Here is a 23,382-nt window from a genome sequence, read left to right as displayed (position 1 = left end):
ACTGGTGTAGTGGTAAAGACGGTGAAACTCATAAGAAGCAACATTAGTTTACACTGCTAAGAAGCAAATAATACGAGCATTGTAAGGTGGGTGAGTAACCAGACATATAATTATTAGGAGTAGAGAAAATTTAAAAGTATCGCAATAAAAAAAAATACAAAACACCGTTGCCTGTAAAAAATGGTACTATGTTAAAGTCTAGGTCTAATTGACGTGATTTTTTGCGATGATAATTACTCCATCCGTTATATATTATAAGACTTTAACTTTGTTCTTAATCAATGTTAAGTATGACCGAATTATAGAAAACATAGTAGTGATATTTTCAACACCAGACAAATAAAGTATAAAATATATTTAATTTTTGATGTAGCGAAAAACTATTTTGATGTTATAAAAGTTGCTATATTTCTCTAAAACTAGCTAGACTTGCAAGGAAAAAGTTACGTCTTAAAGTATTAAACGGAAGGAGTGGTAAATTGCCCTGACGGAGGAACGGGCTTTAGTGTTCACCTCAATGTGCCTTCATAGCGGCTATTGAAGCCCATTGACAATATTTGTTTCGGTCCCGTACTTATAGGCCGACGTAAAATTGGAAGGAAGGAAAAACTAACCCCTGCTAACTCACTCAATGAGTCAATTGTGGTCAATTTGTGATGTCGGTAGAAACCGTTTCCAAAAACCACCATAGAAATCGATTTGCACCGGTTTCCCAAGACGTGGAAAGCGTTATATCTAGTTTTACGATAGAGGGAGACAATTCAATCAGGAGCAAGAGATGATGAACGCAAAGTAGACTTACTCCTAGTGACTATTGAAGCCCATCTAACCCAAGAAAGATAGTTTCGGTCCCAGTACTCAGCAAGATAGGATAGACAAAAAATAGACTTATTCCTAGTGACTATTGAAGCCCATCTAACCCAACAAAGATAGTTTCGGTCCCAGTACACCCACAGGCCGATCTAGAGACGTAGCTGGACTCACCAAATGCCGGTGGCCCATCTCCAGTACAAAATTGGGCCGCCGCCGCGTGTAGGTACACGGCCCAACTCCCTCCACCCGATCCACCGCGGTTGACCCGGGCGAACCCGATGCAACGCAACCCCAAACCCAAACCGACCTGACCGAAACGCGCCCCCCCTCATAATACCGCGATCCCGAGTCCCCCCCTACCATTCGCCCTCTCTCTCCTCTCTCTCTCTCCCCCCTCCTTCTTCCCCCTCTCCAAACCCTCGGCTTCGGTCGCGAGCGCGAGCGCGAGGCCGCGCGATTTCGCGTCTCGCGGCGGAGGAGAACCGGAGCGCGCGCGCGCCCTTCCCTTCGTCGCCCGCTTCGCGTGCCCCGCGGCGCGGGGGGCGTGGTGGTGGTGGTGGTCGCCGCCGCGCGATCTCCAAAAACCCTAAAAGCCCTGGCGCGGGCGCGGCGGTAGGGTTTGGGCGGTGGTGGGGTGGGGGGCTGCCATGGCGCCCATCAACAGCTCCAACATGGAGCAGCACTCGCAGAAGCTCCTCGAGCCGGACCTTCGTACGGACCCCATTTGCTCTCGTCCATTTATTTGGTTGGTTGGTTCGGTTACTTTCTGAATTTTCGGTTGAGTTTGTCGCACGGCCCCGATTTTGCCCGGGGTTTGGGTTGGATTTGAGAATTCTGGGTTTCGGTTGGATTTGAGAATTCTAACCTGGTGGAATTTTTTTTGGATTTGTGGTCTGGGTCGGATTTGAGAATTCTGTGTTTCTCTAGCTGGAATTTTTGGATTTGTCTTTGACATTGCAGTTCTCCGCAACGAGCGTTTCAGCCTTCCATCCTCACACACACTATGTAATATAATTTTGTTTGTATTTTTGTACGAATTTCATGGTTAAGTCTTACTCAAGTGTTTGATGCTTCACTATTTTATATGCGCATCTCCTATTCATAACCATTTTGGTTTTTGCGTCCAATTCCTCATTCAACTTTCTGCAGCTGTTCACCTTTCCATCCCGAATTTCTATTTTTATCCTTTCATTTTTTTAAAATATAATTTTCTGCCTCTTTTGAGAACAGGCTCGGTGCCTTCAAATTTACCTTTTTGTCTGAACTGAACACCATATCAAGCTTCTATTTTTCTGTTCAATGGTTGGATTGTACCAATCTATCTCACAACACCACCACATGGTTTTTCATCGGTTTCATTTTGACCTTTTGAACTGTGTAAACCTGTTACAGTCTGTCTTGTAGACATAGTCTTTGTGGTGGAGTGCCATTTTGTTTTGACACAATAATCTGATCCTTTGCCCTATTACTCTGCAGCTGTGCAAGTCCGACTGCAGCTTGCCATGGAAGTTCGGGACAGCCTGGAGATGACTCATACTCCAGACTATCTTAACTTTCTTAGATGCTACTTCAGAGCATTCTCGGCCATCCTCAGCAACTTCACCGCACCACAGGGCACTGAGAATGCGGAGCACAAGCTGCGGAATGTGGTGATTGAGATCCTCAATCGGCTACCCCACAGTGAGGTGCTCCGACCCTTTGTGCAAGACCTGCTCAAGCTCTCTCTTCGTGTATTGACACAGGACAATGAGGACAATGCACTTCTTGCCATCAGGATTGTATTTGATCTCCTCCGTAACTTTCGCCCTACTGTCGAGGCAGAGGTGCAGCCGTTCCTTGATTTTGTTGTTACCATATACCGCAACTTTCCCAATACTGTCACCCATTTCTTCGATAATCCCAATGTCAGTGCCAATATTGCTGCTGCCGTGCCCAACCAGCATTTGGACCCCACTGCTGATGCCCCAGGCACGGTGGCAGTGCCAGGCGGTGGACAACTCAATCCAAGTGCACGGTCATTCAAGATAGTCACAGAGAGCCCTCTAGTAGTGATGTTTTTGTTCCAGTTGTATGCTAAGCTTGTGCAGACAAATATCCCATACTTGCTACCACTCATGGTGTCTGCAATCTCTATTAAGGGGCCAGACAAAGTGCCACCACACCTGAAGACGCCCTTTGTTGAGTTAAAGGGTGCACAAGTCAAGGTACTGCAGGTTCTGTCAATTTTGTTTCCTTGTCTGTGGAGGTCATGATTGGTTAACCATTTTTGTGTTGCAGACATTGTCATTCCTGACGTACCTTCTGAAGAGCAACGCGGATCATATAAAGTCATATGAGGAAAGCATATGCAAGAGCATTGTGAACTTGCTTGTTACATGCCCCCCGGACTCTGTTTCCATAAGGAAGGCAAGTTATTATCTAAATCTTTCTCAAAGTTAATGAACTATACATTGTGTTGAAATGCATTTGTATAAACTTTTGTGTATGGAATTGCAGGAGCTGCTAGTTGGCTTGAAGCAAGTTCTCAACACTGAGTACAGGCGTGGTTTATTTCCCTTGATTGACACACTTCTTGATGAGAGGTACACTTTTCATTTATATGATTACCCAATTTATTCATGTTTTATTTGAATGTTGCCTTACTGGGATCTGATGCATAGTTGTTCTTGATTACTAATATGTCGAATGCTTGCTGGCAAGTTCTTGTTCCATGTTCTGTAAATAAGGGTGTAACATGGTTTAGTATGCAGAGAGTTCTTGCTAGTCCTGATGTCTGAACTCATTGGTATTCTATTTAAGCACTTTTGATAAGTTAACTTGTTTTTAAAACAAAATGCGCCTAACCCATGGTCACAAGCTATTTATTGCTAAGAGACAAGGGCAATTCAAAGCAGTTAATTTCCCACTTGGGGTCATCAGAAAAAAAAGAGACAGCACTTATCCTTAATTCGAGATCAAACAGCTCCTAGTTCTTAAAAAATGTTGTAAAGTTGTAAATAGAGAAACTATAACTATTAATAAGACACTGGCTGTTTATTGTGCTAGAAAGTACGCAGAGAAAAGTGTCTGTCAAGCTGCTCCTTTTCTTGTTTGATTATGATAACTGTGCACTACTCAAACCAACTGGGTGCATAGTATTTTCGTCCCTTTTGTCTCTGTGGAGATGTTGAGTACATACACATTCTCTTACTCTTTGTTCCAAACATTTTGCTTGTTTATCAGGGTTTTGATAGGCACAGGCCGAGTTTGCATCGAGACATTGAGACCTCTTGCCTATACCCTTCTTGCCGAGCTGGTGCATTATGTTCGTGGAGACCTTTCTCTTCCGCAGGTTAATCTTGATTCTTGCAGAATTCCTTAGTTTGTGTAATTTGTGAACCATGTATTTTTTTTATAGATGCTCATTTTTTGTTAGTCTGGTGTTGCTATGTAAGAATGTCAACACTTGCATTGTTGAAGTTTAGGAAGGCAATTTATTATATTCTTTTTGCACGGGGAACTGCCAAACAGGCAAACACCATCTGTAATTCAATATGAACAATGCATTGCTCAAACAATTAGTTCATTAGTTTGAGTAGGTGCCACATCTCTCTTTTGCTGATTCAGACGCAGAAATATACTGTATTTTTTCTTGATCCAGCATTCTGCAAGATTATGAAAACTAGGCACTTCATTGGGGGTGATATCACTATCACCAGTACAAACTCCACTCTTGGAGGTTGATCTTCTATGTTCAGATGTCATTAACGTAGTGACCTCATTTTTGTGCAGCTATCGCGGATCATTTATTTGTTCTCTCGGAATATGCATGATTCTTCGCTAACCCTTGTCATTCATACGACATCGGCTCGTTTGATGTTGAATCTGGTATGCTTATGCCCTATTGTTCTATTTGTTTTTAGTAGTAATAATAGGATCTACATATTGTGTTTTGTTCAGCTTTTACTTTTACGATTTTGTGTGTGCACAAAGAACTTCATACTTAATTATAGTACTAATGGTGAATTAATTTTTTTATACTGAACTGAACTGCTACTCTTTGGTGAACTCTTCAAGGTTGAGCCTATATATGAAAAAGGTATTGATCAGCCAAGCATGGATGAAGCACGGATTTTGTTGGTAAAAAGAACTGCTTTCCTGTTCCGATACGCTAGTTAGTTTCTTTTGTTGGTACTGATTTTTAGAAATGACTAGGGGCGTATACTGGATGCATTTGTTGGGAAGTTCAGGACATTGAAGCGCACAATTCCTCAGGTATATGGCATGCTTTTAATGATATTTTATAGTGTATGCTATGGCATAATATAACCTTGCACAGTTCACTGGCACATGTTGTACGCATGGGAGGACAGATGCATTGGGCACTGGTGTACTGCAATGTACATGCATAAGAAATAAAACAGAGCCTGTTAGTCTATTTTATAATATGGTACTATTTCTAAAACAGTGGGACAGTTCTGCATAATTGACAACGGTAAAAGCTGGCTATCGTGCCTTTTTTATTCTGGCAAACTGTGGTTGGCCTCAGTTTATATCCAACGAAAATTTAATGCCAGATTTTGATGATTGGTGCTTAAGGATATGTGTCTAATGATCGACTTTAATTGTATAGCATTAAATATTCTCTGGAGCTCCCAACTATTGTGTATTTTAGACTTTTCTCAACAGAAAGATCAATGCTATCTCCTTTTTGGTTTGTTACACTGTGTGGTCAACTTGCTCTCTTTTTCTCCAGTTGCTTGAAGAAGGCGAGGAAGGGAAGGAACACCAAAATTTGAGAATGAAACTTGAAGTCCCATTACAGGTGTGTCATAGGCCCTCTTTATGGAGGCAATTCACAGATGCTTTGCATTTATGTAATTGAATTTACTTAAAACAGTGAGTTGTCTAGCTGAGTTTCTCAAAACAAAATAATAGGGCATGTGTTAGTCTATTAACTTGTGCATTCACTCCAGACATTTAATGTGTTACTACTATGAGTAAGTGAATAACTTGATTATACTCAAGCCTTTCATGGCAAATGCCGAGTATAAAAGATTTATGCCCCTGTCTGCTCTACACGAAACCACAAATATAGCAATTTTTTCATCATATGCTGGTAGTTATTATTGTTGGCTAGTTGCATCCGGCCTATAAAATAAGATAGGGCCATGCAGCAAAATGAGGGACCTGTGGTGAAACCAGAGACAAGCTACTGTTTATTTGTACTTATGGGTTATTTAAATCTCTCCAACAATTTTACAGACTGTGCTGAATTTGCAACCACCCTTGGAGTACACAAAGGAGATTAATGATTACAAAAGTCTGATAAGGACACTCGTACTAGGTATGATTTATTTTTAATAAAGTATTTACATATACAAAGTGTTTAAGCATTTATAACTCCAATGTTTTCATGTTAAACACATACCAGGAATGAAGACAATAATCTGGAGCATAACCCATGCTCATTGGCCACGCCCACAGGTATTATTGACATCCCAAGTTTGTGGGTACTATCTTATTCAGTATGTTATCATCCTTGAGCTCTTATAATCCAATCATGTATTCTGCAGCAACAAAGTCAACAATCATCAAATTTATCAGTACAACCATTCAGGGGACTGCGGGAGGATGAGGTCCATTAAACCATCACCATGCACCTTTATTCTTTTGGTTAAACTGAACTGTTGCTAATAAAATTATGTGATATGTTATAGGTGCGGAAGACTTCGGGTGTTCTAAAATCTGGGGTTCACTGTTTGGCTCTTTTTAAGGAAAAGGATGAGGAGAGAGACATTCTGCAATGTTTTTCCCAAATGCTAGCTATAATGGAAGCTCGGGATATAATGGACATGTTTTCCTTTTGCATGCCAGACCTCTTTGATTGCATGATAACAAACAACCAGCTGTTACACATATTTTCTAGCCTTTTGCAAGCTCCCAAGGTTCTTCGGCCATTCACAGATGTATTGATTAATTTCCTCGTTAGCTCAAAACTTGACGCGCTGAAGCAGCCAGATTCGCCTGCAGCAAAGCTTGTCTTGCAACTCTTTCGCTTTTTGTTTGTCGCTGCAGCAAAGGCCCCAGAAAGTTGTGAGCGCACTCTTCAGCCACATGTCCCAGTAATAATGGAAGTTTGCATGAAGAGTGCCACTGAAGTTGAGAAACCTCTTGGTTACATGCACCTTCTCCGTAGCATGTTCCGTGCATTGAACATTGCTAAATTTGATTCATTGATGCGTGATCTTATACCGTCTTTACAGCCTTGCCTCAATATGTTGCTCTCCATGCTTGATGGACCAACTAGTGAAGATATGCGAGACTTGATTTTGGAGCTTTGCCTGATATTACCTGCTCGCTTGAGTTCTTTGCTGCCTCACATTCCTCGTTTGATGAAACCTCTCGTTCTTGCTCTGAAAGGGAGTGATGACCTTGTGAGCTTAGCTCTTCGTACACTAGAATTTTGGATTGATAGTCTCAACCCTGATTTTTTGGAACCTAGCATGGCCAATTTAATGTCTGATGTCATTCTTGCTTTATGGTCTCACTTGAGGCCTCCTCCCTACACATGGGGTACAAAGTCCTTGGAACTGTTAGGTAAGCTAGGGGGTCGAAATAGGCGATTTTTGAAGGAGCCCCTCGCACTTGAATGCAAGGAAAACCCGGAACATGGACTTCGTTTAGTTCTGACTTTTGAGCCTGCAACACCGTTTCTAGTTCCACTGGACAGATGCATACACTTTGCAGTCAGTGCAGTTATGCAAGGTAATAGTATGGAAGCTTTCTACAGGAAACAGGCTCTTCAGTTTATTCGAGTGTGCTTGGATTCTTTGTTAAACTTACGGGAAAATGTACCCGGTGAGGGTGTGAGCCCTGGAGTTCTTGGGACACTGCTAATATCTTCTTTGGATCCATCAAGGCGTCGCAATGATGCTTCTGATATGAAGGTTGGTTTGAATATATGTTGAGTATTGATATTGTTAATATTACTTATGTATTTTGCTCACGCTGCTTGATCATCTTCTGACATTTGACATCATCGATCTTACATTGTCCCAAAGTTATTTGTCGTGATCGAAATTGTTAAAATCAACGTAGGCTTGTATTGACTATTGATTAGCATTCAATTGCAGTTATGGGATTGTCCAGTAGCTCCCATAATTGATACATTTTACTCCCTCTGTCCCGTAATAAGTTCATTTTTAGCTCCTTCCATTTGTCCCAAAATAAATAAGTTCATTATTAGAGTAATCATTGCATCGGAGTTCGTGAAAGTAGGGAATAATTGTATTGGGAGTAGATAAAGTGAAGAATAGTTTCATTGGTATTTGATAAAGTAGGGGCATTCTAGTCGTTTTGGTTGTGTATTGGTATGTGTGGAATCGGTGAAAATTGGACTTATTTTGGGACGGAGGGAGTACTGCATTGCATGATTTCAGAAATTAATTAATGCTTATTATTCAGCATGCCATGTTATCTTGTAAACTAATGACAACATGTCACATTATGATTTTTCTGTATTCATTTAACCCTTTTCCCCAAACTAACCTACAATCATAGTCATGTCCATTCTTTGGACTATAGTTGGTTTCTTGTTCCAAATGGACCTTTATTTTTATTAAGTAGTGACAGCCTTCTTGTGGTCCATTCAATCTCTTGATGTCTAATTGGTAATGCATAAAAGTGGTAAATCAGGTATTACCACAAATAGCAATGCTAAACTTCCGCATTATTGTTCAATAAACGGTGTGATCGTATACTCTCTAAAATCTGTAGGTTGCCTTTTTTGGAATAATTATGTCCAGCTGCATTTAGATGCCATTATTGTTTGAAACTTTTGCCTCTTACCTCCTTTTTATTATTTAAAAATTTGGATTTTTATTCATACCAAAATGATGACTTGTATTTATGTATATTAATATTTGACTGGAGCAGCAGTTCTTTCTGGTATTTGTGTTGTACTCCCTCCATTCCAAATTGATCTACATATTTCATAGGTACATCAAGACCAAGAAAAGCTAATAACTCTCTCATACTATATTTACTCTAGCAACAAACTCAATGCATGCACCATCCCCACTATTTCCTAGCCAATAGCAAATCAAGATATTACATGTGGGTTATAAATACATGTGTGCATGGATGCATGCATCAATGTCCATTTACTCCAATGCACAAATAACGAATAGACCTAATAAATGAACACAAATATGTAGATCATTTAGGAATACCCTCAAAAAAACTATATGTAGATCAATTTGGAATGGAGGGAGTATCTTTTGCCTAATCTAACTTGAGTGTGTTTTGTTGATTTTTCCCTTTATTTTCTACTTGATCTTTAGGGAGATTTAGGTGTGAAGACAAAGACACAACTACTGGCAGAGAAATCTGTTTTCAAGGTTCTGCTTGTAGCTATCATTGCAGCTAATTCTGACACCAGCCTTACAGACGAGAAGGATGACTTCGTTGTTGATTTATGTCGACATTTTGCTATGCTTTTCCATATCGATTCTTCATCCTCCAGTCAGTCTGGATATGTACAACCTGTTGGTTCGTCCCTTTCATCTAGCATTGGATCTAGATCAAGGAACAACTCTTCATCTAATCTCCGTGAGTTGGATCCTTTAATATTTATGGATTCATTGGTTGAAGTACTCTCAAGTGAAAATCGTCAACATGCAAAAGCTGCTCTGTCTGCTTTAAATACTTTTGCTGAGACACTACTCTTTCTTGCTCGCATGAAGCATACTGGTATGCTAAGAGGTGGTCCTAGTACCCCCATGTTAGTTTCTAGTCCATCTTTGAATCCAGTTTATTCTCCTCCTCCAAGTGTGCGGGTTGCAGTATTTGAGGAATTATTGCCACGCCTGTTGCATTGTTGTTATGGTAGCACATGGCAAGCTCAGATGGGTGGTGTAATGGGCCTTGGAGCGCTGGTTGGTAAAGTGTCTGTGGATACCCTATGCATTTTCCAGGTTAGAGTTGTACGCGGGCTTATCCATGTTCTTAAGAGGCTCCCGATGCATGCAAACAAAGAGCAGGAGGAGACAAACCATGTCCTAACACAAGTTCTACGGGTAGTAAACAATGCAGATGAAGCAAACAGTGAACATCGCCGACAAAGTTTTCAGGGAGTTGTGGAGTTTCTTGCAGTGGAACTGTTTAACCCAAATACCTCAATTGTTGTGAGGAAGAATGTGCAGGCATGCTTATCACTGCTTGCAAGTAGAACTGGCAGTGAGGTCTCTGAATTGCTGGAGCCTCTGTACCTCCCGTTGCTCCAGCCTCTGATTTCACGATCTTTGCGTTCCAAGAACATTGAGCAGCAGGTAAGATATATATTTTATGTTTTAACTTCTGAGGATTTCTATGTTCATGATATAAGTGATGGATCCTTTACTTATTTTTTTTTCTATCTCAGGTGGGTACTGTTACAGCATTGAATTTCTGTTTAGCACTAAGACCACCTCTTCTGAAGTTGTCTCCTGAGCTCGTGAACTTTTTGCAAGAAGCACTGCAAATTGCTGAGGCTGATGAGACTGTTTGGGTCACCAAGATGATGAATGCAAAAATAATTATGACATGGAACAAATTGAGGACGGCATGCATTGAACTACTCTGTACTGCAATGGCATGGGGAGATCTGAAAGCTCCAAATCATAGCGACTTACGTGCAAAGATTATCTCAATGTTCTTCAAATCTCTGACATGCAGGACTACAGAGATTGTCAATGTTGCCAAGGAGGGACTTCGTCAGGTGGTGTTTACTGCAATTGCTTTCTTATATTGACATGGAATTTCAGAGAATATTTATTTTCTTCCTTTTCTAATTTATTTTGTTTTGCTTTAAAAATTCAAATTCTAGATTGCGCTTGCAGCATCTAGCATGTTCTCATTGATGATTTGCATTTTACAGGTCGTTCAGCAGCAAAGGATGCCAAAAGATCTTCTGCAAAGCAGTTTAAGGCCCATCTTAGTTAACTTAGCACATACAAGGAGTCTTACCATGCCGTTGCTCCAGGGATTGGCTCGTCTGCTTGAATTACTATCAAACTGGTTTAATGTCACTTTAGGTGCTAAGTTATTGGATCACTTGAAAAAATGGCTGGAGCCAGAAAAGCTTGCCCAGAGTCAAAAATCTTGGAAAGCTGGAGATGAGCCAAAAATAGCTGCAGGTCTGTCATAATTTTATTGCATTTTCCTCTCTAACTATCAATATTTTGTTTGAAAGAGGACACATCACACGAGATTTAGAAACCAGATCTTCATTCTTTTCATATATTATTGTACTAATTTGATACACAGAACTTAAACCTTTTTTTCGCAAATGTGTACCAAATGATGCTTGTGCTCTCGGTATCTTCCAATTTTACTGTAGAAATGCTTCATAGAAGATCTAGGTGGATTTACATATGCATGCACATATCCATTCGCAAAAAGATCTAGGTGGATGTACCATCACCTCCAACTTATATTTATAGGAGCTAGATAATATGAAATGGATCAAGTCTTGCCTTGTTGTAAAGTGGTTCAAAATGTCCAATTTTTCTCTTGTTTACAGACATCAAAATGACCAATTGCTGTCGTCTTTGTATGTTGCCTTTGGTTGGAGTCAGGAGTTTATATAACTAATGTCTATTTTTTTTGGGCAGCTATGATTGAGCTTTTTCACCTTCTTCCCCCGGCGGCGAGCAAATTTTTGGATGACCTTGTTACGTTGGTAATTGATTTAGAGAGGGCACTTCCTGAAGATCAATTTTATAGTGAAATCAACAGTCCTTATCGTGCTCCACTTGCAAAATTTTTGAACCGCTATGCCGTGGAGGCCGTTGACTATTTTCTTGCTCGATTAAGCCATCCAAAGTATTTCAGAAGGTACGCACTTCACCAAAATTAGTCTTATTTGTTTAGCTGCAACTTTGTGAAACTTTTGTGCAAGACTTACAAAAAGGTTCAGTTAGCCTCACATGCTGTTCATTTACATTAGTGTACTTCCCTTTTAGTCTGTATTAGATCATTACTGCTATTCTGGTTATGTTTTTAACATATACCTTGGGATTTATGAGACTAGCTATTGAGCCCTGCTGTTATTATTTTTGATGCATACTGTAGTATAAGTGGCACACTAGCTTGCTCTTCTTGTTCTGTAAAGTTATACTTTAATGAACATGTGAACACCCAGATCTACACATGTCCAGAGACTGATTATACTTCCCTTTTAAAATTTCAGGTTCATGTACATAATCTGCTCTGATACTGGGGAGTTAAGGGACCAGCTTGCAAAATCGCCTCAAAAAATACTTGCTAGCGCCTTTTCACAGTTCTATTCACAAACTGAAGCTGCTGGTAATCAATCTTCCTCAGTGAAGGATGAGGGACTTACTGGTGCCATAACTGAAGGTTTTACAGGCCAATCATCATCAAACATGGCTACTGGTTCTGACAGTTACTTTAATGGACTGGAACTTATTTCAACCCTTGTAAAATTGATGCCTGAATGGCTCTGTAACAACCGGGTTGTCTTTGACACTTTGTTGCTTGCTTGGAAATCACCCTCAAGAATTGATCGCCTGCAAAATGAGCAGGAATTGAGTTTACCGCAGGTAGTCATTGATGTTCCTACTTACCTTTTATTTTTCTCATTTTGCATTTTCTCTTTGGGTGCCTTTGTAAATTGCCCGTTTATTTGTGTTTTTGTATTGTCTCTTGTTGCTGCTCTTCAATTGCTAGTGACCTTTATCCGGGTAACAAATTATAGTAGTTCTCAAGCTGAATAACTTACTTGATCGGTGATCGATTTCTGGGTTCCATAGTTAACCTAATTGGTTACTTCCAATTACGTAGATTTACGTATTTCTATTGCTACCCTGTTCCGATTACGTAATTTTTATCTTCTTTCACCTGTTTAATTGCCATGTTAAATTCATGATGCGATATTTAGAGTTGATGGACAAGTTGCATACTTGGTTCTTTATATAGAATTATTTCGGGGAATCATGATATTTAAATTTTGGCATCTTTGTTTACTACTGCTACTATCTGTTATATACTGTTATCTCTGCCATGCTAGTAGGATTATCATTCTGGATTTTATGATGTTCTGTTCAATGGGCAAACACTGTCCGGTAGTATGGGTGCTTATTTTCTCTTATGCGCTTGATTTCTTTGAATTCAATGATTTAGGTTTTGCTGACATGATGCGTACATGTTATCTGTGCTTTACATCTCAATAAATTGCTTTATTAAAGTTTCTTAGCATCCTTGCATCTTTCCATACTGCACTAATCAAGTGTCTAGACCTTTGGATCTTAACAATCTTACTTTCTGAACAGGTGATGGAAAGCAAGCGGCTCATAAAATGCTTCCTAAATTATCTAAGGCATGATCGTACGGAAGTTGGTGCGCTATTTGATATGCTATCAATATTCTTGTACCGTAGCCGCATTGATTATAGTTTTCTTAAGGAATTTTATGTTATAGAGGTGACACCATTTCTTTTTCTAATTCATGACAGTTACTTGTGTCGCTCTCCAGTTCTTTCTGTTTCTTACCATTTTTACATTTTCCATATAGGTTGCTGAAGGCTATGCACCAAATTTGAAGAAAATTATTCTTAATCACTTTCTGAACATATTCCAGTCAAAGCATTATGGACAAGATCATTTAGTCGTTGCTATGCAGATACTTATCCTTCCAATGCTAGCTCATTCTTTCCAAAATGGGCAAAGTTGGGAAGTTGTTGATCCATCTATTATTAAAACTATTGTTGACAAGCTTCTTGATCCTCCGGAAGAGGTGGGAAGTGAACCACTCTACCTTAATACCTGTCAGCCTTCTCTTTGTTACTTCCCCATGACAGCAATGCTTTTTTATATGTATATATTTTTAGGTCAGTGCTGAATATGATGAACCCTTGAGGATAGAACTCCTTCAGCTTGCAACATTACTTCTGAAGTATCTACAGAGCGATCTTGTTCACCATCGAAAGGAACTCATAAAGTTCGGTTGGAACCATCTCAAACGTGAAGATAATTCCAGCAAGCAATGGGCTTTTGTGAACGTGTGTCATTTCTTAGAGGCCTATCAAGCTCCTGAAAAGATTATTCTGCAGGTAGTATAACATTAAATTCTTCCTGAGTAATTGTGCATTTAACCAGGTCATTGCACCGAGCTAGCCAATATGATGAATTATTTCCCCAGGTTTTTATTGCTCTACTGCGGACATGCCAACCAGAAAATAAGCTGCTGGTGAAGCAAGCTCTTGACATCCTCATGCCTGCCCTTCCTAGAAGACTCCCTCCAGGGGACAGCCGCATGCCAATATGGATTAGATACACCAAGAAAATCCTTGTGGAGGAAGGCCATTCAATTCCCAACATGATTCACATATTCCAGCTTATTGTTCGTCATGCAGACCTCTTCTACAGTTGCAGAGCCCATTTTGTTCCCCAGATGGTCAACTCCCTTAGCCGTCTTGGACTACCATACAACACAACAGCAGAAAATAGACGACTGGCAATTGAACTTGCTGGACTGGTGGTGGCGTGGGAAAGACAGAGACAAAGTGAGATGAAAGTTGTGCAGGAAAGTGAGAACACGAGTCAAATTGGTGATATGCTTAGTCCTGTTATTGGCGGTGATCCAAAACGCTCATCGGATGTTCCCACATTTGGTGATGATTTGAGTAAGAGGGTGAAAGTTGAACCAGGGTTGCAACCCCTTTGCGTGATGTCGCCTGGGGGGGCATCAATACCTAATATCGAGACACCTGGGTCTTCCGGGCAACCAGATGAGGAGTACAAACCTAACGCTGCTATGGAGGAGATGATCATTACATTCCTTATAAGGGTGATTATCCTTTTTATGTTTACCTTTTATGCTCTAAATTTTACAAGTTGCTTCATTAGATTTCATGATAATGTTCTTAAAAAAAATTAATACTGGACATTCTGATGGTACTTGCTTTTGTTGTTGGTGCCTCATTGCCTAATTCATTGTGATTGCTTTTGAGGCATGCGGCCTGGCTTGCCTTTTCTCCTGAAAAGAGACAAAGCACAGTGTAACATTTGATTGCAGTAGTGGATTGACAAGGCATTCCTATTAGTGGTTCCATCCTCTCATGTGAACCTTTCTGATATAATGAGAATGTTGATCACTTTGTGCCACCTTACTAGTGTCTTCAGCAGAACTTTTTTGATCTGAGGTCTTGAATACTCATATAGTTTTGTTGATTGAACAGGTGTCGCTGGTGATTGAACCAAAGGATAAGGAATCTAGCTCAATGTACAAGCAAGCTCTTGATCTACTGACTCAAGCTTTGGAAGTCTGGCCAAATGCCAATGTTAAATTTAATTATCTTGAGAAATTGCTTGGGAATTTGACACCTTCTCAGTCCAAGGATCCTGCAACAGCACTTGCTCAGGGCCTAGATGTTATGAACAAAGTCTTAGAAAAGCAACCCCGCCTCTTCATCCGGAATAACATCAACCATATTTCTCAAGTAAGTTACTTGAATGAACCTTATTCTCTGGATTAGTCTTTTTGCTATATTTGTATTTTATGGAGATCAATGCAGATATTTCTTACGTTGACTCTTTGATACATTCTGGGATCTCTTTTCCTTAGATACTGGAACCTTGCTTCAACAACAAAATGTTGGATGCTGGCAAGTCTCTTTGTTCATTGCTAAAGATGGTATTCAGCGCGTTTCCCCTTGAAGCAGCTACAACACCACAAGATATAAAGTTGTTGTACCAAAGAGTTCAAGATCTCATTCAAAAGCATCTTGCTGCTGTAACCACTCCCCAGATATCACTTGAACCTAGCAATGCTAACTCTATCATAAGCTTTGCACTGTTTGTCCTCAACGCACTCGCAGAAGTACAGAAGAATTTTATTGATCCGTTCATAGGTTTGCTTCTTCGAGTCCTGCAACGTCTTGCACGTGACATGGGATCTTCTGCTGGCAACCATGTTCGACAAGTATGTTTGCACAGTATTTCTATATTATTTAACTTTGTTGATCCGTATAGTTGACTAGTTTTCACTGTGCTGATTATTATTAACCTGGTGTTCTGTCTTGGTATCTATAGGTAAGTTAGGTTCTTATGTGAAGTTATCATTTTGAACTGTTTACTATTTTTAAGATGAAAAATCCACAGATACATCTAGGATGTTTTTTTTGTTAGTGTTTAACTATGTGATTTGATCATCAACACCATGAGTAAATGTTTTGGCAAGATTCCATTTGGCATGATGGTCCATTTACCTTGGCATTGACCTGGCATAATCTCAGGGACAGAGGCCTGAACAGGATTCATCAGTTAATTCACGCCCCACAGTAGACCCTATGGTCATATCTAACATGAAGACCGTCTTAAAACTCATAAGTGAGAGGGTGATGGCCTCTTCTGAGTTCAGGCGATCTATGGGCCAAACACTTCAAGCACTCCTTTCAGAAAAAGGCACAGATCCTAGCGTTCTTCTATGCATACTGGACATGATAAAAGCTTGGATTGAGGATGACTACAGACTTGCTTCATCTACTGGCTCTGTCAGTTCACTTAATCCAAAGGAGATAATAGCTTATCTTCAGAAGTTATCAGTAGTTGACAGAAAAAGCTTTCCCCCATCTGTACAAGAAGAATGGGATGCAAAATATTTGCAACTTCTTTACTCACTCTGTGGAGATACAGCTAAGTAAGTACATACATACAGCAAGCTCTTATTAGTATCTTGTAGTGTTCCTGACGGTCTTTTTATGCAGGTATCAAATGGCTTTGAGGCAAGAGTATTTTCATAAGGTGGAGAGGCAATACATGCTTGGACTTAGAGCTAAAGACCCAGAAATGAGGAAGCGATTCTTCAAACTTTACCATGACTATGTCGGAAAAACATTATTTGCTAGATTGCAGTTTATAATACAGACCCAGGACTGGGAAGCAGTGAGTGATGTTTTCTGGTTGAAGCAAGGCCTGGATCTTATTTTGGCAATATTAGTTGAAAATGAGCCAATTACACTCGCTGCAAATTCTGCTCGAGTTCCTGCACTTATGACATCTGGGCCAGTTTCAGATCGCATGATTATGCCACAACAGGCTCCTGATGCTCAGGAAAGCTTGGATGGTACATCTTTATCGTTTGATTCTCTGACTACAAGACATGCTCAGTTTTTAAATGAGGCAAGCAAGCTTGTGGTAAATACCTGTGCTCAAAACTACTTTGCTGCTAGTATTTTCTGCCTCATACCATATATGTTTGTTGCCTTTTCATTTTACTGCTGCATATGGATAATTTGTTAGTTTTGCTCATGAGAAATGGAATAACCTGGTTCCTTATGACAAATCTCCTTGTATGAAATCTTTGACCTGATAACCCATATGTACTCTTTGTTAATAATGTAGGTGGCAGATGTCATGGCTCCATTGAGGGAACTTGCATTTGCTGATCCCAACGTCGCATATCATTTGTGGGTTCTTGTATTCCCAATTGTTTGGGTAACCTTACACAAAGAGGAGCAAGTTGCTCTTGCTAAGCCAATAATTGCGCTTCTGTCAAAAGATTATCATAAGAGGCAGCAAGGATGCAGACCTAATGTAGCCCAGGCACTCCTTGAAGGTCTTCACTTGAGCCATCCTCAACCGCGCATGCCTAGTGAGCTTATCAAATATATCGGAAAGACCTGCAATGCATGGCATACTTCGATTGCGTTACTCGAGAGCCATATGATGCATATGAATGAGGCCAAATGCTCAGAGTCACTGGCTGAATTATACAGGCTTCTCAATGAGGATGACATGAGATATGGATTATGGAAGAGAAGATCAATCACAGCAGAAACTAGAGCTGGGCTATCACTTGTCCAACACGGTTACTGGCAGCAGGCACAAAATCTCTTTTACCAGGCAATGATAAAAGCAACTCAAGGTACATATAATAACACAGTCCCTAAGGCTGAAATGTGTCTTTGGGAAGAACAGTGGTTGTCTTGTGCCACTCAATTAGGTCAGTGGGAAGTATTGGCTGATTTTGGAAAAGGTGTGGAGAATTACGAGATTCTCTTAGACTGCCTTTGGAAGGCGCCTGACTGGACATATATGAAGGAGAATGTTATTCCAAAAGCTCAGGTAGAAGAGACACCAAAGTTACGCCTTATTCAATCATTTTTCACTCTTCATGACAAAGGTACTAATGGTGTTGGTGAAGCTGAGAACCTTGTCAGCAAAGGTGTTGAACTTGCACTAGAACAATGGTGGCAGTTACCTGAAATGTCTGTGCAGTCCCGAATGCCTCTGCTGCAGCAGTTTCAGCAGTTGGTTGAAGTGAAAGAATCCTCTAAAATTCTGCTTGACATTGCAAATGGGAACAAACCAGCTTCAGGAAATTCTGGTGCCAATTCCAATCATCACAACTCCTTTGCTGACCTCAAGGATATTCTTGAGACATGGAGACTTCGAACTCCTAATGAATGGGATAATATGACTGTTTGGTATGACCTCCTCCAGTGGAGGAATGAGATGTACAATTCAGTAATAGACGCATTCAAAGATTTTGGCCAAACAAATCCTCAACTTCATCATCTTGGTTACCGAGACAAAGCTTGGAATGTGAACAAGCTTGCTCACATAGCTCGCAAACAAGGTCTTCCTGACGTTTGTGTAACTATACTCGATAAGATGTATGGTCATGCTACCATGGAAGTTCAGGTGACTTGCCTTTGTGATCAAATTTTTAGTACTGCATAGTGTGCGTTCAATATCATCTTATTTACCTGTTTGCATTCTAATCTGATTACAGGAAGCATTTGTGAAGATATGTGAACAAGCCAAGGCATACTTAGAGATGAAAGGCGAACTAGTCAGTGGTCTTAACTTAATCAATAACACCAATTTGGAATTTTTCCCTGTGAAGAACAAAGCAGAAATATTTCGTCTGAGAGGTGACTTCCTGCTAAAAATGAATGACTGCGAGAATGCAAATGTTGCTTATTCAAATGCTATAACACTTTTTAAGCATTTGCCAAAAGCATGGATTAGCTGGGGGAATTACTGCGATATGGTATGCATGTTATCCTTTATGCTCTTAATAATATCCCTTCATCATCCAGATCTGATGTGTGTGTGTTGCCAGGTTTTCAAGGAGACAAAAGATGAGATTTGGCTTGAGTATGCCGTAAGTTGTTTCTTCCAAGGCATCAAATATGGAGTTTCAAACTCAAGGAGCCATCTTGCACGAATTCTCTACCTTCTGAGCTTCGATACACAAAATGAACCTGCTGGAAGGGCTTTGGATAAATATCTTGAGCAGTTGCCCCATTGGGTTTGGCTTTCGTGGATACCTCAGTTATTGCTATCATTACAGAGAAGTGAAGCCCAACACTGCAAATTAGTTTTGCTGAAAATAGCCCAAGTTTATCCACAGGTGATTGTGATGTCATTTTTTCATATCGATTTCTTGAACTTGACGATGCATATTCTTGTCTCGTATATGTGCATATCTGAGAGGTTTTCTTGCAGGCATTGTATTATTGGCTTCGGACATACTTGATGGAACGTCGTGATGTTGCTACAAAAACTGAAATGGGAAGAATAGCTCAGCAGCGTATGCAGCAGGCTATGCTGGCAAACAATGCTGCCAATAACTTATCTGAAGGGAACGCGAGGACATCTAATCTTGGGGGTGGGAACATGACTTCTGACAACCAAGTTCATCAAGCTACCCAGTCAGGTGGTGCGGCAGTTTCTCATGATGGGGGTAATCTCCAAGGACAAGAGTCAGACAGATCTAATGTTGAGGGTGGTACAAGCGCTGGCCATGATCAAGGTCAACCGAGTTCAACTGGTGCAGATGGTTCGCAAATGCCAGCAAGACGCAATAATGGACTTGGCTGGGTAACTTCTGCAGCAAGTGCATTTGATGCTGCAAAGGATATAATGGAAGCTCTTAGGAGCAAGCATACCAATCTAGCCAATGAGCTTGAGGTAAGAAGTAATAACAAAGTGGTTTATAAACCTTTAGGAAATTGGAGATGACTACGGCCATTACTTTTTTATTAAATTAGAGTCTTACCATACATACAGGCCAACGTGTATGACAATGGTATAGAATAAGCCATTTCTTTCTTTGCCCATTCCTTTTTTTCAATAGAAATTTTTAGCATGCTTGCCAGGAATTTTATTTTGTAGCAAAGCTGGCATTTAAGAGAACAGAATTCCATGCATATTCAGTGCCCTTTGGTTCCTATAGTAAGGCATATTTTGGCCAGGGACAAAAAGTGAAGTAGGAATCCATAAGAGAATGACTTTATTGCCCTTCCATTAAGTGCTTCGAAAATGGTGGTATGTGTTGGTTGTCAAGCATAAATGTTTAAAGGAGTCCAAGAGAGGATGGGATACTTTTAGACTTGGGGGAAAGGCTTGCACTAAATTTAAATGTATGCCTTATATTTTCAAACAAGACAACAAATCTAATATTGTTTGTAATGGGACTGGAGGGACTATTTGATTTGAATTGTTGGGATTACAGAATCTTGAAGAAATCTACATGAAGAAACAACAATCTAGTGCTAGAACTTTCGTTGTTTGTGTTTCTAAGTATGCTAATATTTTTATTTTTGCTGGTTTCAGGTTTTACTGTCTGAAATTGGATCAAGATTTGTTACTCTTCCCGAGGAAAGACTTCTTGCTGTGGTTAATGCATTGCTTCACCGCTGCTACAAGTATCCAACTGCAACTACAGGCGAGGTTCCACAATCTCTCAAGAAGGAACTTTCTGGTGTATGCCGAGCTTGCTTTTCACAAGATGCTGTTAACAAGCATGTTGATTTTGTCAAGGAGTACAAGCAAGATTTTGAACGTGATCTTGACCCAGAAAGTGCTACTACTTTTCCAGCAACACTTGCTGAACTCACTGAGAGATTGAAGCACTGGAAGAATGTTCTTCAGAGTAATGTTGAGGATCGGTTCCCTGCAATTTTAAAGCTAGAGGAAGAAAGTAAAATTCTCAGGGACTTCCATGTTGTTGATATAGAACTTCCCGGGCAGTACTTCACAGATCAGGTTGGTCACAGTGATTACCTTTTATCCTCAGTATTGAAGTCAATATGTCACTCATCATTATCTCTTACCATATGGATGGTTAGCCAGTCTTGTGAAAGTTTTATGCTTCTCGCACGGTTCCTCACCTCTCTATGTGCTAGTTTTAAGTTTTACTTGTCTTTTGCAGGAGGTTGCACCTGATCATACTGTCAAGTTGGACAGAGTTGGACCTGATATTCCTATTGTCCGGAGGCACGGTAGTAGCTTCCGACGTCTGACACTTATTGGCTCTGATGGTTCACAGCGCCATTTTATTGTTCAGACATCATTGACTCCAAATGCCCGGAGTGATGAGAGAATGCTGCAGCTATTCCGTGTACTAAACAAAATGTTTGACAAACATAAAGAGTCGAGGCAGCGCCATCTTGCTATTCACACCCCAATCATTATTCCTGTTTGGTCACAGGTGAAATACCTTCCATTCTTCCATACCTGATAATAATCATGTTTAGCTGTTTTATTTCAGCTTCCAAGGTAATATCCTGGCCTTATGTTTAATTTCCCTTGATCCAGGTTCGGATGGTAGAGGATGATTTGATGTACAGCACTTTCCTGGAGGTGTATGAAATTAACTGTGCCCGACATAATAGAGAAGCTGATTCACCTATTACAATTTTCAAAGAACAGCTAAATCAAGCCATCTCAGGGCAGGTGTCCCCTGAAGCAGTGGTGGAATTACGCTTGCAAGCCTATAATGAAATTACTAAAAATATCGTTAATGATAATATCTTCTCTCAATACATGCATAAGATTCTACCAACTGGGAATCACCTCTGGACCTTCAAGAAACAGTTTGCAATCCAAGTGGCTCTGTCCTGTTTCATGTCGTACATGTTGCAGATTGGTGGTAGGGCTCCTAACAAAATATTATTTGCTAAAAATACTGGCAAGATCTTCCAGAATGATTTCCATCCAGGTACTCTTCTTGATTATTACCAGTAATTGTAAATAATGCACGTGAAATTATTATTACTCACATTTGCTTATCTGCAGCTTATGATCCAAATGGAATGATTGAGTTCAATGAGCTAGTTCCCTTTAGGCTGACACGCAATATGCAAGCTTTCTTCTCAAATTTCGGTGTTGAAGGTCTCATTGTGTCTGCCATGTGTTCTGCTGCCCAGTCTGTGGTTTCACCAAAAGTGAGTATCATTCTTTAAAGAGTGAATTATAGTAGGATGCGCTAATGATAGTACTCCTACTGTTAATTGTTTTCCGTCTTGGTTAATATTAGGATTGTCCCTTGTGGTTCATCTTTCTATTTTTCCTACGTAATCGGATTGTTTTCTTTGTGATTTTCAGCAAAGCCAGCATATATGGCACCATTTGGCTATGTTTTTCCGTGATGAACTGTTATCTTGGTCATGGAGGAGGCCACTTGGCATTCCTTCTGTTCCAGTTGCTGCTGGAATGATTAACCCGTTGGATTTCCAGCAAAAGGTGATAAACAATGTGGAGCATGTCATTACCCGTATCAAATTAATATCACCACATTATCTTGCTGATGAGGTAAACTATTTCTTTAAACTTGATTTTTGTTTCTCTGGATATATCATTTTTTCCGATTTCAGTCATGCTTATTTCCCTAGCTGGCCGTTAACTTTTAAAATGATAATGCTATCACTGCTAATCCTTTCTTTACTTAGTTATTGTTATTTGGAGAGGCCACTTATGCACAAAGTGAAATATTCAGCAAGCCGAGGTGTTTCACTCGCTTGTTCCTAGTTAGACAATTTCACATGATAGCAATGCTCCAATACTGCACTATATTCCCTACTGATTTCACCTTGTTGCGCACCTACTATCAGTTAGTACTATGTTTTAGGATTGCTATCTTCAATCAACTGGAAAACCATTTTGGATAGTAACATTAGCAAGTCCAAATTCATTATCAAGTCATTCAAGTTAGATCAAGTTTAATAGTATAGCCAATTGCTAGCTCCAAATCATCTATAGCCAATGTAATACCCAATTCATACATTAGTTGCTTACTATACTATTAATACCTGATCCTATCTGTCATATACACATTACTTCTTGGGAGTCTCTCTTCCTTTATCTCTTTAAAATATGTTTATAGCTAGCTTATAGCCTGCTATTTTACCTGCTCTTATATTCACATCTGGGAGCATTTTCTCTCCCTATTTCAGGAGGAGAATTCATCTGAGCCACCTCAGTCGGTCCAAAGAGGCGTCACGGATCTCGTGGAAGCGGCATTATCTTCGAGGAACCTGTGCATGATGGATCCGACATGGCACCCGTGGTTCTGAAAAGTGAAAACAAACTCAGCCTATTGTCGCCTGGCCAAATATTTACCATAGCCTTTTGTAGCCTAACCGAGATTGCTCGTAGGTGATGTAAATATTAACCTTATTTGGCAACAACCGTGAACTAGTCGTAGTCTCATCATGTAGATAAGAAATATCGGCTTTTAGCTTTACTCGTATTAGTGCTCTATTTGATATTTATAAAGAGATTTAGTTTCAGAGCA

At 40.1% G+C, this 23,382-nt stretch overlaps 1 protein-coding gene across 1 annotated transcript; it reads left to right on the top strand.

The window, feature by feature from the left end:
- The first annotated feature begins 1,174 nt into the window (after window positions 1-1,174).
- Window positions 1,175-23,382, top strand: LOC9270052 (uncharacterized). The gene is made up of 36 exons (XM_015790987.3): window positions 1,175-1,524; window positions 2,290-3,017; window positions 3,091-3,219; window positions 3,310-3,395; window positions 4,036-4,144; window positions 4,585-4,680; window positions 4,870-4,932; window positions 5,008-5,067; window positions 5,549-5,617; window positions 6,058-6,139; window positions 6,227-6,279; window positions 6,369-6,431; window positions 6,513-7,742; window positions 9,138-10,124; window positions 10,217-10,552; window positions 10,712-10,970; window positions 11,448-11,670; window positions 12,026-12,398; window positions 13,128-13,277; window positions 13,369-13,590; window positions 13,685-13,906; window positions 13,996-14,643; window positions 15,035-15,295; window positions 15,421-15,777; window positions 16,091-16,494; window positions 16,562-16,991; window positions 17,199-18,500; window positions 18,592-18,852; window positions 18,925-19,215; window positions 19,311-19,775; window positions 20,421-20,852; window positions 21,019-21,297; window positions 21,405-21,807; window positions 21,885-22,033; window positions 22,194-22,400; window positions 23,042-23,382. Exons 1-36 carry the CDS (start codon window positions 1,461-1,463, stop codon window positions 23,159-23,161), a joined length of 11,613 nt encoding a protein of 3,870 aa, XP_015646473.1. The 5' UTR covers window positions 1,175-1,460; the 3' UTR covers window positions 23,162-23,382.

Source organism: Oryza sativa, chromosome 7 (assembly GCF_034140825.1).
Source record: "Oryza sativa Japonica Group chromosome 7, ASM3414082v1".
NCBI lineage: Eukaryota > Viridiplantae > Streptophyta > Magnoliopsida > Poales > Poaceae > Oryza > Oryza sativa.
Note: the sequence above shows the minus strand (reverse complement) of the source record. Positions and strands in the feature narration are given on the sequence as shown.